General features: G+C 40.5%; 1 protein-coding gene across 1 annotated transcript in view; it reads left to right on the forward strand.

The window, feature by feature from the left end:
- The window catches only part of LOC144603425 (sodium-coupled neutral amino acid symporter 1-like), a 45127-nt gene that overhangs the window by 16573 nt on the left and 10967 nt on the right, over nt 1-17587 (forward strand). The window contains exons 5-9 of the mRNA XM_078416623.1: nt 6246-6319; nt 9053-9145; nt 9724-9802; nt 13100-13182; nt 15690-15748. Coding sequence (XP_078272749.1) covers nt 6246-6319; nt 9053-9145; nt 9724-9802; nt 13100-13182; nt 15690-15748 — 388 coding nt within the window. The remainder of the gene's footprint in view (nt 1-6245; nt 6320-9052; nt 9146-9723; nt 9803-13099; nt 13183-15689; nt 15749-17587) is intronic.

Raw genomic sequence — 17587 nt, forward strand, 5'->3', positions numbered from 1 at the left:
ACTCTGCATAACCATGCAACATATTGGGAAACACATCTCCATTCTAATATAAGAAATGCAGCAGATGGTTAATTTGCACTTCACATATCTCCAGAAGTAGCAATGTAGCGCCGACAAGCTAGTCTTTCACATCTCAGTGATGTTGATTAAAGGATTTAGGCAGGAGCACCAGCAATAACGTACTTCCTGTTCGGTGTAGTCCCATTAGATCTTTCACATTCACTGCAAGAAGAGATAATGAATGCACTGCTTGTTTAACATTTCACATAACATGGCTTCTTCGTACAGCAGTGCAGTGTCAGCCTGGATCGTTGGTCCCAATCGCACCTACGATACTCTGAATCAGAAGCACAAAGGCCAACAATCGAACCATGAATAATATTGTTCCCTGATTTTAGGGGTATTTTTTATTTTCAGGCTGTGTTTGAAACTTTCAAGTTTATGCTTTTTTTAGATGCTAATACAATGGTTAATACATCACAACTGCATATTCAATTTCTCCTTATTGAAAAACTATTAGAGTTTTAGGGAGTCATGCAGCATGGAAACAGGCCCTTCAGCCCAACTAGAGCAGCCCACAGTGGCGTAGTGCTGCCTCACAGCATCAGAGTACCGGGTTCAGTCCTGACCCACGGGTGCTGTATGTGCAAAGTTTGTATGTTCTGCCTGACCATTTGGGTTTTCTTGGCTTTGTTCCAGTTTCCTCCCACGTACCAAAGATGGTGCAGGTTTGTAGGTTAATTGGCTTCTGTAGATTGCTTCTAATGTGTAGGATGTGGAAGAGGGATAACTCAAAACTAGTGTGTAGGGTGATCGATGGTCGGCATGGACTCGGAGGTCCAAAGGGCCTGCTTCCACCCTGTATCTCTAAACTAAAGCTAAAACTTGCCGATTCCAATCATTATGCCCCATCAACGTTTGGCCCATATCCCTCTAAACCTTTGTTATCCATGTACGTGTACAAATGTCTTTTAAATGTTGTTATAGTAACTGTCTCGTCTACCTCCTCTGGCAGCTCATTCCATATACATGCCAAACTTTGTGTGTAGTGATAAGAACTAAATATCAGTAATAATCAACAGTACTTGTAGAGAGTGAAACAGGATGGATATTTTTGATCTTAAGAACTGGGAAAAAAGAAAAAAGGCCAGCATGGTGGCACATACAGTAGAGTTGCTACCTTGCAACACCAGAGTCACAGGTTCGATCCTGACTACAGGTGCTGTCTGTGCGGAGTTTGTACATTCTCCCCATGACTTTCGTATGTTTTCTTCGGGAGCTCCGGTTTCCTCCTACGGGTACGGGTTTGTAGGTTACTTGGCTTGGTTTAAATGTAAATTGTCCCTAGTGTGTGTAGGATTGTGTTAGTGTGCAGGGATCGCTGGTCAGCATGGAGGGACTCATGGGCCGTGGGCCAAAGGGCCTGTTTCCTTTAGGCTATATCTCTAAACTAAACTAAACTAAACTAAAAACAACGGTTAAGTTGTAGAAAAGGAGGAGTAGAAAGAACAGTGGGAATACCTGTGACAGGGTTGACCAAGGTTGTCCAAACTTTAATTGTCCACTGATCAACAGATGAAAGAGGGCATATAACAAAATAAAAGAACGTGGTGGTTCTGTGAGTTGCAGAACACAACAGTTCCTGAAAACCTTAAACGATAGGGAAAGCTCGGAAATCCTAGCAGGTCGTACAGCACCTGGCTGTGGGTTGTTGAAAGACTGAGTTAACATTACAGGTGGATGATTTTATGTCATTTGACCTAAAATGTTGTTAGTTTGTTTCGCCATTAATGCTGTCTGATTTGCTGAGTATTTCCAGCACTTTGTTATTTTTTCAGATTTCTAGCATCTGCAATTTAAAAAAATATATATTTCACCATCTTCTCTTTGGGGAGTAATTCCATGTGCAAAGGAGTACAGAATGGTCTAGAATGTGATTTTAAACTGCTTTTATAAAGGGGTGAAGCAGCATGTTTAAAAAAAAAAAAATTCAATTGTAAAGGCCAGGAAACTTGCATATGAAGATTCAACTTTGAATTATATAGGCCGAAACAGTGCATCAGTATTCCAGCTGAACTGAGGTCATTAAATGTTTAAAAAATCGAGATTAAGATTAATTGAAGATATGCAGTTTAATCTGCATGTGGACTCATTCGATCAAAACTGATGTTTGAGATTTGCTGAATTTATCTGATGGTGTCGGTTTCATTTGTAAGATGTTCATTAAATGAATAAAGTGACAGAATTGTCTGTATGCATATAGGAACCGAATGGAGATTAATGAACACTTCTAAGCTAAATGAATATTGAACAGCCCATTAGGCAGCATTAAATTCAAATCCATTCAGTCTGTCAAATTTAGTAGGTGCATAAAATGAAATTGAGAGACAGACGTCAATATTTGCCATATGTCCATCAATTGTTATTCATTGCACTTGGTCATTCACATCGAAGGTGGATTATTTTTAGTCAAGAATTATGAAACACTAAATGAACATTTAATATCTTCTAGAATTATGAAAATATGAATCTCTTATTGGAACTAATCCCTTAAAGGTTAAGTAAGAAAAAAAAAACTGCAGATGCTGGTTTAAATCGAAGGTAGACACAAAATACTGGAGTAACTCAGCGGGTCAGGCAGCATCTCAGGAGAGAAGGAATGGGTGACTGACCCGCTGAGTTACTCCAGCATTTTGTGTCTACCCTTAAGGGTTAACTTCAGTGAAAAGGTCTATTCCACTAATCTATTTTGGTTTCTAGAAGAACTACATTTTTCACATTCATATTCTAAATAAACATGCCAATTATTTTGAAGGATTGAAAGATGACCTCGCTTTCCTTTTAGTTCTATGTTAAATACCATTATGATGCAGTTAGTTCAGTAAATTATTGAATCAAAAAATTGAAATCATTTTAGTGATTTCTATCCTTCATCATTTTATAATCTTAATTCATGATTTGTCCATTATAATGCTGCACAAAATATTCCCACAGACTCTTGTTAGCTCAATGCCTAATAACATGATCATTTTTTGGAATAGTTTCCAGAAGCATGCGTTCAAATCACACCATGGCAACTGGAAAATTCATATGATTATATAAATCTTTAGTTTAGTTTAGCTTAGTACAGTTTAGAGATACAGTGCAAAAACAGGCCTTTCAGCCCACCAACAGCAACCCCCATACACTAGCCCTATCTGACAAACTTGGGACAATTTACAATTATTACCAAAGTCAAAATAACCAACTGATGCTAGCTCTTTAAGGTTTTTTTTCCACAGCCTGTGAATTAATACATTTTTAAAATTCACCAATTATCACATAATTTAGTGAACAGAAATCTTGTTGCATAAATCCGGGTGGCATGGTGATGAAGCAGTAGAGTTACAGCACCAGGGACCTGGGTTCAATCCTGTCTACAGGTGCTGTCTGTACAGAGTTTGCATGTTTTCTCTGAGACCGTGTGGTCTCCGGGTGCTCCGGTTTCTTCCCACATTCTGAAGACATGCTGGTTTGTAGATTAATTGGCCTCTGTAAATTGTCCCTAGTGTGCAGGATAGAACTAGTGGACGGGTGATCGTTTGGCAGTGTGGACTCACTGGGCCTTCGGGCCTCTTTCCACGCTGTATCTCTAAACTAAACTAAAACCCCTTGTTGCTCTTTAGTGAGCTGATTTCATGAATGTTAAGAACATTGAACATATTTGTTGTCACTATTTCACTGTGATCAAAGGAAAAAAAGCCAGCTCATCTTTTATTCTTGTACCTAAATACATGTCCCATAATTATCTGCCTTTGCAACAGTGGTTTCAGTTGAAGACAACATTTTGTGCAATGAGTTCCAAAGGGATAATTTTCTTGTCTGGAATAAGCGTATAAAAAATGGACCTTTCCGCTTTGCTAGTTCTATATAAATACAAGTCCATTACCTCACATTACCTTACTTCCTGCATTCCATAACTGCAGTCTGTTTAATTGCTATTTTGTTATTACCTCAACCTTTCCAGATACCCATCTACAGCTAACTTTATCACATTAAAAATATTTAATATAATAGTAAAACTATTTACATATTAATTGAAATTTCTCTCTTGCCAGTTTTTTTAAAAAATTGTGTTTTCTTTTTATTTCTTTATTGACTTCAAGGTGATCAACTTAAGGTGCACAATGTTAATATTCACCAGCTACATTTTAAGACACATTTAATTAATGTTCCAGCATATTATAAGGTAGAGATGCCCAGAGCAGCATTGGTGGGAAGAGGAACAAATTTTATATGTTTCGAGTCAAATACCTTTGATAAAACACTGGAAATTTAAAAATGCAGATTCTAGAACTAACAAATGAAAGCAGAGGATGCTGGAATGCTCTGCTGTTTGTGATATTTGTGGAAAGAGAAACAAGTTCACATTTTAGGTTGAGAACCTTTGTCAGAACTTTTTATATTTCCATTGTGATGAAGGGTCTCAGATCTGAAAAGTGAACTAATTTCCTCTTTCCACGGATACTGCCTGACCTGCTGAATATTTGCAGCATTTTCTGTTTTTATCACCTATGAAAGTTATTTGAATGCTTTAATTAGTTCACCACCTTTTTTACACAAAGGGTGGTGGATGTATGGAACGAGCTGCCAGAGGAGATAGTTGAAGCAGGTATTATCGCAAAGTTTAAGAAACATTTTTTTTAATATCAAAAAATACTTTATTCAAGTAATAAATATTTACAAAACATCTTCTTTTCAAAAACCCCATCCGACATTTCCGGAGGTTACACATTCAATGCAGATATTAAGTTCCAAATTTACACAGAATCCCTTATTTGGTGGGGGGTCTCCACCTCACCCTGCCCCCCCCCCCCCCCCCCCCCATGTCCAGCAGCGGAAGGACATTTGGACAGGTACATGGATAGGATAGATTTAGAGGGATGTAGTCCAAACGCAGGCAGGTGGGACTAGTGTAGGTGGGGCATGCTTGTCGGCGTGGGCAAGTAAGGGCGAAGGCCCAGTTTCCACGCTGTATGCCTCTATCTGACATCTATTAACATACCATTCACAGGAAGAGCTCACCTACTCCATAGTTCAAGTGTTAAAACGAAACTAATCAGGTTTGCAGAGCTAAAGGGACTGGAGAGGATTTGTACAAATGTATAGAATTTCCTCCTGGCATCAATCATAAAACGTTTCTCTCTCCACAGATGCTGCTTTATTTCCTGCTTATAATTAGGTGGAAAGCAGATTTTAGAGTTTAAAGATACTGCGCAAACAGGCCCACCGAATCCGCATTGACCAACGACCACCCACACAAAGCAAGACCTTTCATTGTACTCCACTTGTGCACATGACATTAAACTCAACTTGACTTGGATAAAAAATAGCATTTGAGTTCCCGTTAGTAAACATACATTACCGGCATTAGTGAAAGGTGTTGCTGCTTTTCACCTTCCTTGTGGCTCACTGTGGGGTTTGCTTCTTTAGTCTGCTTTGACACTTAATGGGAGGTGTTAAACATTAGTTAGAAAACTGGTGACACCTATTTCACATCAGGAAACCTACCCACTAAATTACAGTCTACCTGGCATTATAAGCCAAGGGGAGATTCTTCACCACCAGTTTTCATCTTTTAGTGCAATCTCAACAAATAACATTTCTGTCCCCATCTCAACTCTGGAACTCATTGTGGAAAAATAGTTTTCAGTTTAGTTTTAAAGATACAGCATGGAAACAGGTCCATTGATCCACTGAGTACACACCAACCACTGATAACCTATTCACATTAGTTTTATGTTAGCCCACTTTTGCATCCACTCCTTCCAATCTAGGGGGCAACTTACAGAGGCCAATTAACCTGCGAACCCGCACATCTTTGAGATGTGGAAGGAAACCGGAGAACTTGTGAGTGACCATGACTGCGTGGGTTTGCTCCGGGTGCTCAGGTTTCCTCACACGTTCCAAAGACATGCAGGTTTGTAGGTTGATTGGCTTCTGTAAATTGTCCCTAATGTGCAGGATAGAACTAGTGTAGGGTGGTCGCTGGTTGGCATGGACTCAGGGGGCCGAAGGACCTGTTTCCACGCTGTATCTCTAAACTAAACTAAACTAACCCCATTTGCCTATATTTATGCACATGGCTTTCTCTACTACTATTTCCTTTTTTCAAAAAACCTTCAAAAGAATTAGCAGCATGAATATGAGAAAAAACTATGTTATTATTTTCAGCATAGAATTAAAATTTATAATTATTTTTACAGATTCCTTTTAGTTGTCATTGCACTGATGTCATTGTATTCAATTCACCTTTTGCTCCAAGCTTCAGTGGAAACAGGTAAGTCATACTTTCTTTCACGAGCACTCAAATTGCTTGTCAAATTGTCCAGTCTTCATGTTTAAGTAAACAACTAACAAACCTAATTGAAGAAGGGCCTAAAGAAGGGACACCTCATGAAATGTCAGCTATCCATGTCTCCCTATCTCCGGAGATATTGCTGAACCACTGAATTACCAGCACTGTGGGTTTTTTTTTGCAAACTCACTTGGTTAATTTGGTGAGGCCGCATTTAGAATATTGCGATCAATTCTGGTTGCCCGTCCGCAGGAAAGATGTGGAGGCTTTGGAGAGGGTGCAGTGGGGGTTTACCAGAATGCTGCAGGATTGGAGGGTTTCAGATACAGGAAGAGGTTGGATATACTTGGATTATTTTCTCTGGAACATTGGAAGTTGAGGGGAGACTTGATAGAAGTATATGAAATGATGAGAGGCATAATTATGGTAGCCAGTCCGAATCTTTTTCCCAGGATAGAAATGTCCAACGCCAGAGAGCATTGCTATAAGGTGAGTGGAGAATAATTTAATGGAGATGTGTGGGTGGGGCACGTTTTTTACACAGGAACTCATGGGGGGCCTGGAACGCATTGCCGTAGGTTGTGGTGGAGGCTGATACAACAGTGGCATTCAAAAGGCTTTTCGATAGGCACATGGAAGTGCAAGTAATAAAGGGACATGGATCATGTATAGGCAGATGAGATCAGTTTAACAGTATCATGTTTGGCACAGGCATTGGGAGCTGAAGGGCCCATTCCTGTGCTGCACTGTTCCTATGTTCTATGTAATTGGGTTTCTGCTTTTCAAACTTGACAGGTGATTGCGGCCACACTCTGCACATTCACGTATTCTCAGCAACCACATTATGTGTATGTTAGGTGTCAAATCTTACGGTATTTTTAAAATACGGAGCTTAAACATCTTAATACCTTCAAATATTGGTGTTAGGAGTCTTGCTCCTTTCTCTCCCGAGATGCTGCCTTAGTTACTCCAGCATTTTGTGAATAAATACCATGCTATTTTAGCTGGTCATTATTATGTGTTCTATGGCGGTAGAGTTGCAGCTTTACAGCGCCAAAGGCTCGGCTTCCATCCTGACCAGGGGTGCTAGCGGTCTGGAGTATGCACATCCTCCCACTGACTCCCACATCGCAAAGACATGCAGATTTGTAGGTTAATTGGCTCCTGTAAATTGTCCCTAACATGTAGGATAGAACTAGTGTATGGGTGACCATTGATTGGCACGGACTCAGTGGGCCAAAGGGCCTGTTCCCATGTTGTTCCTGTTTCATCAGAAAGCAAAACTATACTAAGCTAAACTAAGTAGAAAAGTTTAATATGCAACTATAAATACTTATTTTTTTAAACAATCAGCCTATTAAATAGGCCTGTGAAGGAAAGATAGAAAGTAAAAAATGAACAGAAAGTAAAGAAATTATGTGATAAATTATTCATTTTTAATATAGTTTAAAATGATAAGAAGTAACTAAATGATGAAGCTTAGCAGCATTGCGTGTACATTTCCAAAGTATTAATCTGGAGAAAATGATTTGAATCTCGCCATGGTAGCTGGGGATTTAAATTTAACATAATACATGTAAGTGCCGATTAGTGACTCTAAAACTAATAGATTACCTTTAACACCATCCTAGTTCACTGAAAATAAAATCTGCCACCTTGAACAATATGTAACTGAAATGCATGATTGTGCTATTAAACAGCCTAGTACAACTAGATCAAGGATGAATAATAAATGTCGATAACATCTACTTTTGAACAAATAGCAAAGCAGAGCTGTGGACTATTTGAGTTTTATGTATTTTAAAAATCTATTAATTTCATCTCTTCAAGCGTGCTGTTTTCTTAATACTTTATCCACTGCTAGATTGGATTATCTGAAATGCAGCCAATAAACCGGGACAAAATAATCCTTTCAATACAGTCCTCAGATGTTGGCGAGAAAGGTGCAAGATCAAACAATTGGAATTGAAAGCCTGGAACTTGGATATAAGTTCCTAAATTCATAAACCAGAGGAGCAGAATTAGGTCATTCGGCCCATTGACACTGGCTAACCACTCAATCATGGCTAATCTATCTTTCCCTCTCATCCCTATTCGCCTGCCTGCTCCGCATAACCTTTGACACCCTTACTAATCAAGAACCTATCAATCTCTGCTTTTAAAATACCCAAAGACTTGGCCTCCACAGCCGTCTATGATTTGAATTACTCAACGCCACTGAAATGATACATAACAAGAAATTTGTAAACTGAAAACACAACATTAAAATAGAACCAGTTTAATTATTCATTATATTCTTCCAAGCAAGAGGTTGCAGATAAAGTATATCTATTTATTTATTTTTTAAATGTGCAATGCTTGCTTTATACTGATATTGATGAAATTGTTAATGTTCCGTCAATGAAGATTGATGGAAATTAATCTTTCATAGTTTTTCAAGTGAGATATCTTTAGGTAAATGAAAAGGTGCAGCAAATCTATCAGTCTGAAGAAGGGTCTATTCAGAAGAAGGGTCTGGACCCGAAACGTCCCCCATTCCTTCCCCCAGAGATGCTGCCTGTCCCACTGAGTTACTCCAGCTTTTTGTGTCTATCTGCTGCAAATCCATTAATCATTTCACAACATTTTAAACAGAGATAATATCTAAATATGTTGAACTTTAAAACTAACATTTAAGCTTAACATTTTAATATGTAAAACTGTCCCTGTATTTAGGTTCCATGGTTTATGAGACACTGGGAGAGCTAGCATTTGGCAGACCTGGGAAATATGCTGTTTTTGGATCGACGTCACTTCAGAACATTGGAGGTAATATTTACAGAATTAAGAAATGTTACTTTTTCAAGTACAAAATTAATGTTCAGTTCACTGGTTGTGTTTAGAGTCCAGGTTGTCAAAAGCATGACTGCTTATGATAGGACAATAAGAAGAGTGAATAAGTAAGAGAGAAATAATAAATAAGAATAAAGTGACTTAAGTGATAATGAATGATATTTTCTAAAACATTCCTTTATGATTTACAATACATTTCTAACAAATATCAAAATATGCACTAAATTAAATAATGAATTAAAACCTCAATTTATTTTGATGCAATCTTGAAAATGGGTTTCGATGAAACTAACAGTTATTTTTGTTTGTTCTACTGGTTGTTGAGTGTCTGTAATGAGCAGAATGGAACATGTACGTGCCTTTCCTGTTAATGTCACACTTAATCTCCCATAATTATGATTTGGTCACACTTTGCTGAAAACACTCCTGTGATAATCTGCACAATTCTACAGTCAGAAAACACTTCACACTGAGTGTCAATCTTAAAGGAAGGTCAATATATTTGTGCAGAAGAAAAGAAAGAATACATTCATTTGATCTTCCTTTTATTTTAGCCATCTTGAGTTATTTACTAATTGTCAAGAATCAACTACCACATGTCATCGAGTCCTTTATGTACCAAGCAGATTCTGAGTAAGTATAAATATATTGGGAAAATATTTGTCCATAATATTGAGAATTTCTAAAGTCTGTATGAAAACGGACAAGAATCCAGATTGTTCAAATCATTATGGAGCTTCCACTGCAGAACATATTTTGGCAATGTAATTAACATATTAAAACATGATTATTGGCATGTTGTAAGGATCTTTTAACTAAAGAAATTCATCTTCCTCATGTCTTGTAATAAAGTGATAGGGGTAGAATTTTTTTTTCTGTGGAGGAAAATACTAGTCTGATATTTCAAAACTATTTCAAAACTTATCTTTTAAATACATCAATGTCATTTTTATTGTTGCACACTAAACCACGTGTGAGCCACATGTGAGATTTAATCCCACCCTCTTGCTCATTCTTCATTTTGAGCCAAATGCACAACTCTTTTATAAAATGATTTATAAATCCTGCTTCAGGAAGGGTTTTGTGGCAGAGAATTCCCATCATCCGCCATTGTTGAATCGTAGAACATTGCAGCTCAGAAGAAACCCATTCAGTCAGTTATGCCTGTGTCAGCTCTGTTGAAGGTCTTCAATTCATCCAGTTTGTAATTGTTTCCCCTCCAGGTGCTTATCAAAATCTTTTTGAATGTTACCCACTGAATCTGCTTTCACTGAGACTGCATCCTGAATCACAACTATGCTGCCTTAATAAAGATCTCACCTCCACTTCTTGAGCCAATTCAGGATCATCAAGTTACCTTTCACACAGAAGCGGACTTTTCCTTATTCATACTCGGGAATGTGATCATTAATTTGAACAACCTATGAACATAGTTAAAGGATGAACTAGCTATCACAAGCCACAAGGGTTTGTGGATGCTTGAGCAAAAATAACGCTGGAAGAACTCAGTGGGTCAAGCAGCATCTGTGTAGACAAAGGAAGGAAGAGTCAATGTTTGGGGTCCTGACCCTCCATCAGAACTGAGAATGTTGAGGAAAGATAATCAGTAAGTAGCAGAAAGAAGAGGAGTGAGACATTGTTTGGTACATGCGAGGTTGAACAGGATGAATCAGAGTGTGTGGAGGGGGGGGGGGGTTGTTGCAGGGAGCAATGATGGGCAGATGGACCCAGGTATTGAAGAAGAAGGGACTAGTGTTGAAACAAATGTTCATAGGGGTTAGGTGGAAATGTTAGAAAAGAAAAAAAAAGACAGGTGGAACTATATGGTGAAGTTGGGAAGGGAAGGATGGAGACAAAGAAAAGGTGAATAAAGGGAGAGAAAACCTGTGTAGGCTGCTGGGCGTGGAAAGGGAACACAGTAGAGGGAGTTACCTAAAATTGGAGAATCCAATGGCCACACCGTTAGGTTGTAGGGTACCCAGCCGAATATGTTGTGCTGCTTGTGTTTAGCCTCACCATGACAGTGGAGAAGGTTGGTGTAGGAAGCTCAAGATGGTTATTGCAGACAGACGACAGGTGCTCTGCAAAGCACTCCCTCGTTACCTAGACTCATAACCTTCACTTCAAGATATTGGCCACCTTTCCTCCACACTTTCATTCCTGATGCAGGGTCACATCCCACAACATCCATGATCTCATTGCCTCCACAGATGTTGCTTGACCCATTCATAAGTTCATCAGTCATAGGAGCAGAAGTAGGCCATTTGGCCCACTCAGTCAACTCCACCATTCAATCATGGCTGATCTATCTTTCCCTCTCAACCCCATTCTCCTGCCTTCTACCCATAACCCCTGACACACTTACCAATCAAGTACCTGTCAATCTCTGCCTTAAAATTACCCAATGACATGGCCTCCACTGCCGTCTGTGGCAATGGATTCCACAGATTCACCATCCTCTGACTAAAGAAAAACCTCCTCATCTCATTTCTAAAGGTACATCCTTTTATTCTGAGGCTGTACCCTCCGGTTCTAAACTCTCCCTCTAGTGCAAACATAGGAGATTAGTGGGCAAAATTAGAGCACATGGTATTGGGGGTAGGGTACTGACATGGACAGAAAATTGGTTGACAGACAGAAAGCAAAGAGTGGGGATAAATGGGTCCCTTTCGGAATGGCAGGCAGTGACCAGTGGGGTACCGCAAGGTTCGGTGCTGGGACCCCAGCTATTTACGATATACATTAATGACTTAGATGAAGGGATTAAAAGTACCATTAGCAAATTTGCAGATGATACTAAGCTGGGGGGTAGTGTGAATTGTGAGGAAGATGCAATAAGGCTGCAGGGTGACTTGGACAGGTTGTGTGAGTGGGCGGATACATGGCAGATGCAGTTTAATGTAGATAGGTGTGAGGTTATTCACTTTGGAAGTAAGAATAGAAAGGCAGATTATTATCTGAATGGTGTCAAGTTAGGAAGAGGGGATGTTCAATGAGATCTGGGTGTCCTAGTGCATCAGTCACTGAAAGGAAGCATGCAGGTACAGCAGGCAGTGAAGAAAGCCAATGGAATGTTGGCCTTCGTAACAAGAGGAGTTGAGTATAGGAGCAAAGAGGTCCTTCTACAGTTGTACCGGGCCCTGGTGAGACCGCACCTGGAGTACTGTGTGCAGTTTTGGTCTCCAAATTTGAGGAAGGATATTCTTGCTATTGAGGGCGTGCAGCGTAGGTTCACTAGGTTGATTCCCGGAATGGCGGGACTGTCGTATGTTGAAAGGCTGGAGCAATTAGGCTTGTATACACTGGAATTTAGAAGGATGAGGGGGGATCTTATTGAAACGTATAAGATAATTAGGGGATTGGACACATTAGAGGCAGGAAACATGTTCCCAATGTTGGGGGAGTCCAGAACAAGGGGCCACAGTTTAAGAATAAGGGGTAGGCCATTTAGAACGGAGATGAGGAAGAACTTTTTCAGTCAGAGAGTGGTGAAGGTGTGGAATTCTCTGCCTCAGAAGGCAGTGGAGGCCAGTTCGTTGAATGCTTTCAAGAGAGAGCTGGATAGAGCTCTTAAGGATAGCGGAGTGAGAGGGTATGGGGAGAAGGCAGGAACGGGGTACTGATCGAGAGTGATCAGCCATGATTGCATTGAATGGCGGTGCTGGCTCGAAGGGCTGAATGGCCTACTCCTGCACCTATTGTCTATTGTTTATTGTCTCCACATCCACTCTATCCAGGTCTTTCACTATTTGGTAAGTTGCAATGAGGTCTCCCCCTCAACTCATTGAGTTCTTCCAACTGTTTATTTTTTGCTCTCACTAGCTACCAACTGTTCACTGTTCCAAATAATAGAGGGTTACAGTTGTTTTCTCGGTTGTGAAACATTTTTTTCAGTGCAGATAATAACGCACATTTCTCGTTTCTTTCCAGAGTCTGGTACTTAAACAGCACGTACCTTGTTCCACTTGTGACTTTGGTCATCATCTTACCTTTGTGTCTTTTCAAGAACTTAGGTTGGTATCAAATGTCCTTAAAGCAATATATATTTTAATATGTATATATAATGTAAGAGGCTTTTAGATAGGCACATGGAAGTGCATGGAATAGAGAAATATGGATAATGTACAGGCAGATGATATCAGTTTAACCTGGCATCATGTTTGGCACAAATACTGTGGGCTGAAAGGCCCATTCCTGTGCTTTACTGTTCTATGTTCTACCTCAAGATGCCAGAGATGGTAAAAATAAGACTGGGTGTTCACGCTTCTAGTTTGCTGAACCAATGGGTGACCTGTTGCCTCACAGTGCCAGAGACCCAGAATTGATCCCGACTACGGGTGGAGTATGTGTGGAGTCTCTATATTCTTCCCGTGACTGCGTGGGTTCCTCCGGGTGCTCAGGTTTCCTCCCACATCCCAAAGACGTGCAAGTTTGTAGGTTAATTGGCTTCTGTAAATTCCCTCTAGTGTGTCGGATGCAAAAGTGGGATAACGTAGGACTAGTGTATGGGGTGAACGATGGTCGGGCATGGACGGTGGGCCGAAGGGCCTGTTTCCATGCTGTTTCACTAAAATAGCGTCAGGAGCACATCTAGCCTTGTATCTACTTGAAGTGATTTCTAATACAACTTATTAAATCTCAAGGAGAGAACAATTTGATGAACATTCTTCAATTGATATGAGCAACCAGGTGTGGGTGAGATCTTGGCCCCATTCCAGGTGTATTCCTTGGGTATGCACCTCACTGCACCACTAACTGCTTGCTAAAACCTAGCGGAAGATTCACTTCCCCACGAGAGCAAGTGGCAAACAAGGTAGTGCACCTCGCTGCCGAGGAACTGAAAGAGGAAGTGTTTATGTTATTGTGTTAAGTATGACGAAAAAAATCATCAACTGAATTTGGTGACAAGTAATGAGCAAAATGTTGAGTAAACATGCTATTAAAAGATTGAAAACACAGGAAAATAGCAGCCAGCAAAACTTAAATAAGAGTGAATCCAGAGCACTCTCAGCAAATGATAGCAATATTCTTTATTTTAGAATGTTTTAATATTTTTTTATCGTTTTTGTTAACTGTATTTCTTTCCTTTATTCTTCAAACCCCTTCTCTGGAAGTGTAAATGGAACTTAATTCATTGTCGTTAGATTTTAATGAATTGCTGTTCTGGTGACAACTTAGGTATTAATTTCCTTTATGGCATGGGCAGAACAGATTATTAACTTTGGGAGCTGTATGGACAGACCTCCTTGTCTTTTTTGCATTGCTGTTCATATCATTGTGACTGTGCTATTGCAGTAAAGACACACTTTCCATCAGTGCCGAGTTATCTTTCTGATCTAAGTGTGGAAATCCCCACCTCCTCCTCTTCCTAAAATAAATCGCCAGCCTACTTCTTGGTAACACTTTTACTATGAATCAGGCTTCTGTGTGCTCATGTTTCACTCTAATTTTGATCCGTAGACACAGAGGTGCAATACTGAGAGGGCTTATTTGTTCAGGGCTACCTTTCAGATGAGGTGTCACATAAAAATGGATTTACATGATCACACAGAAATGTTATTGAGCATAATGTGCAGTTCTCAAGATCCTGTAGATTATCATAGTATTTTCAGTTTAGTTTAGTTTAGAGATACAGCATGTAAACATGCCTTTTAGCCCACCTAGTCTGCGCTGACTAGCGATCCCCATACACTGGCACTATCCTACACACTGGGGAAAACACAATTTTTACCGAAGCCAATTAACCTACAAACCTGTAAGTCTTTTGAGCACCCAGAGAAAACCCACGCAGTCATGAGGAGAACGTACAAACTCCATACAGACACCAGTCATGGTTAGGATCTCTGGTGCTGTAAGGCAGCAACTCTACCGCTGCACCACCGTGCCGCCATGTTAATAAAGTATAATAATGCCGCAATCGTCTCATTGCACTGTGATTGCACTGTGGGGAAATCGAATGAATCGAAACTGTGTTCGTGATTTTTTTGATGTGAACATTTTGGCTGACTCTCCCAATCTGAACTCACTGTTTCATTTCATTTTCATTTCCTTCTGAAATCAGCCAGGACTTTTTTTTTCTCCCTGTCTCCTTCTGTTTTGACTTGATGTGTTCTACTAATGGATGACTCAACCACTGAACACCAACTTAAGACACCGAACACAAGGGCCAGAAAAAAGAACACAAGGGCTTCGGTAAAAAATGTAAATTGTCCCTGGTGTGTAGGATTGTGTTAGTGTACAGGGATCGTTGGTCAGCGTGGACTCAGTGGGCTGAAGGGCCTGTTTCCACGCTGTATCTCTAAACTAAACTAAATTAGGTTGTAGGGAGGGAGGTATTTTCAATGATTTCAAAAACCTCTTGCAATTTCTTCATAAATGTAATCTTAGTTTTCTTTAAAAGCAATGAATATTTTGGAAAGGACATTATGTTGTGAAGGACTCAGGTAAATGATTCTGGTTTATCCTGCTGAAGGAATAGGCATCAATATTCAAGGTAATAGTTTAATCATTCCTTTTATAGGATACCTTGGATACACCAGCGGATTTTCGCTTTTCTGTATGACCTTCTTTCTGATTGTAGTAAGTATTCTTCATGTATCTTTGAGTCAAACCATGTGCATTGCAATAAATCTAAGCCTCGTTGTATGGTGGGATAAAATCAAGTGGATAATCATTTTTTCTGCATTTTGTGATTTACTTTCCATATAAAGTAAAATGTAACTTGAGAATAAGGATCTTCAAGCAGGTTAAAGGAAGACCATGATTTTATGTTTTGGGCCTCCATGCATCTGATGCACAAGAATTTAGCTTAGTTTAGTTTAGAGAAACAGCATAGAAACAGGCCCTTCAGCCCACCAGGTCCATGTCATCCAACAATCACCCGGACACTACACAGGGGCAATTTGCAAAAGCCAATTAACCTACAAACCCCCACGTCTTTGGAATGTGGGAGAAAACCGGAGCACCCGGAGGAAACCCACGCGTTCCCAAGGAGAACTTTGAAACTCCACATAGACAGCATCCATAGTCAGGATCGAACCCGGGTCTCCAACACTAAGGCAGCATGCCTACCACTGCACCACTGTGCCACCCCTTGCGTGGAGGAAGCCGTGCATGTGCAGCAGCGTGCACTAAGATGCAGTGCAGGCAGTGACACCAATCTGTAAATCTTCATTTGTGGAGGCCCGAATGCCCTGTTTCAGATATTTTTGTGGAAGCCTCGTAGAACAAGTCCATGTCCAGCTCTGAGAACACCACTCTGATGGGTCCTCACTTAGATTGGTATTTACCCTGCTTGTGGACGCCTCAATACATTGACCGAATTTTCCACATCCAAACTTCCAGTCCAACAAGCTGTCTGGCATCACCATTTTGGACACTCGGCCCCACAACAACTGACCAGACCCCTTCATTACCATCCGTGCCTTCTCTCAACCTAAAACCTCTCCCTTCACCCGAATTCGAATCCCACTTCTGATGGACAACTTAGTTTAGTTTAGTTTATTCCATTGCTGGAGTAACTCAGTGGATCTGGCAGCATCTCTGGAGAAAAGGAATAGGTGATTGTATGGGTCGAGACAGTTCTTCAGACTAGTTTAGTTTAGAGATACAGCATGGAAACAGGCTCTTCTGCCCACCAAATCCATTCCGACCAGCGATCCCCCTAAACTAGTTCTAATCCTACACACGGGGAACAGTTTACAGAAGCCGGTTAACTGATTAACCTGCACGTCTTTGGAATGTGGGAGAAAACCGGAGCACATTCCAAAGACGTGCAGGTTAATCAGTGAACCGGCTTCTGTAAACTGTTCCCCGTGTGTAGAACGTGAAAAATCCACACAGGCAGCACCTGCAGTCAGGATCGAACCCTGGTCTCTGGCATTGTAATGCAGCAACTCTACCGCTGCGCCACCATGCCGCACGTGTCGGGCCTTACAGCAGAGAATCACCAGCGGCTGAGCTCCATCCTGACAATGTTGTCCATCACTCATCACCAAGCCCTCACACTCCTGACCTGCAACCCTGTGCCTCCCCAAAGCCCTAGCATCCATTCCCTGCACCATGCCCTAAGCCTTCCCCAGACCTGGACTGCTTTGGACACCTGTAAAGGGATCGGCAGCAGCTTGCAAGACTAAATCAAGTGCATTTGAAACCTTAGATTTCATGGGTCATTTAATTTCAACAGCTACAAACACCCAGGGACTAGAAATAATATATCACAGAAGAATTCCCTCCAAGGGGGTGTAGTTTTACAATTCAAAGATTAGTTTAGTTTAGTTTAGAAATGCAGAGTGGAAACAGGCCCCTCAGCCCACCGAATCCATGCTGTCCAGCGCTCACATGGACACTAGTTCTATCCTATACACTAGGGACAATTTACAGAAGCCAACTCATGCAGCAAACCAAGAAAAATAAATC

This window comes from Rhinoraja longicauda, chromosome 20 (genome assembly GCF_053455715.1).
Source record: "Rhinoraja longicauda isolate Sanriku21f chromosome 20, sRhiLon1.1, whole genome shotgun sequence".
Lineage (NCBI taxonomy): Eukaryota > Metazoa > Chordata > Chondrichthyes > Rajiformes > Arhynchobatidae > Rhinoraja > Rhinoraja longicauda.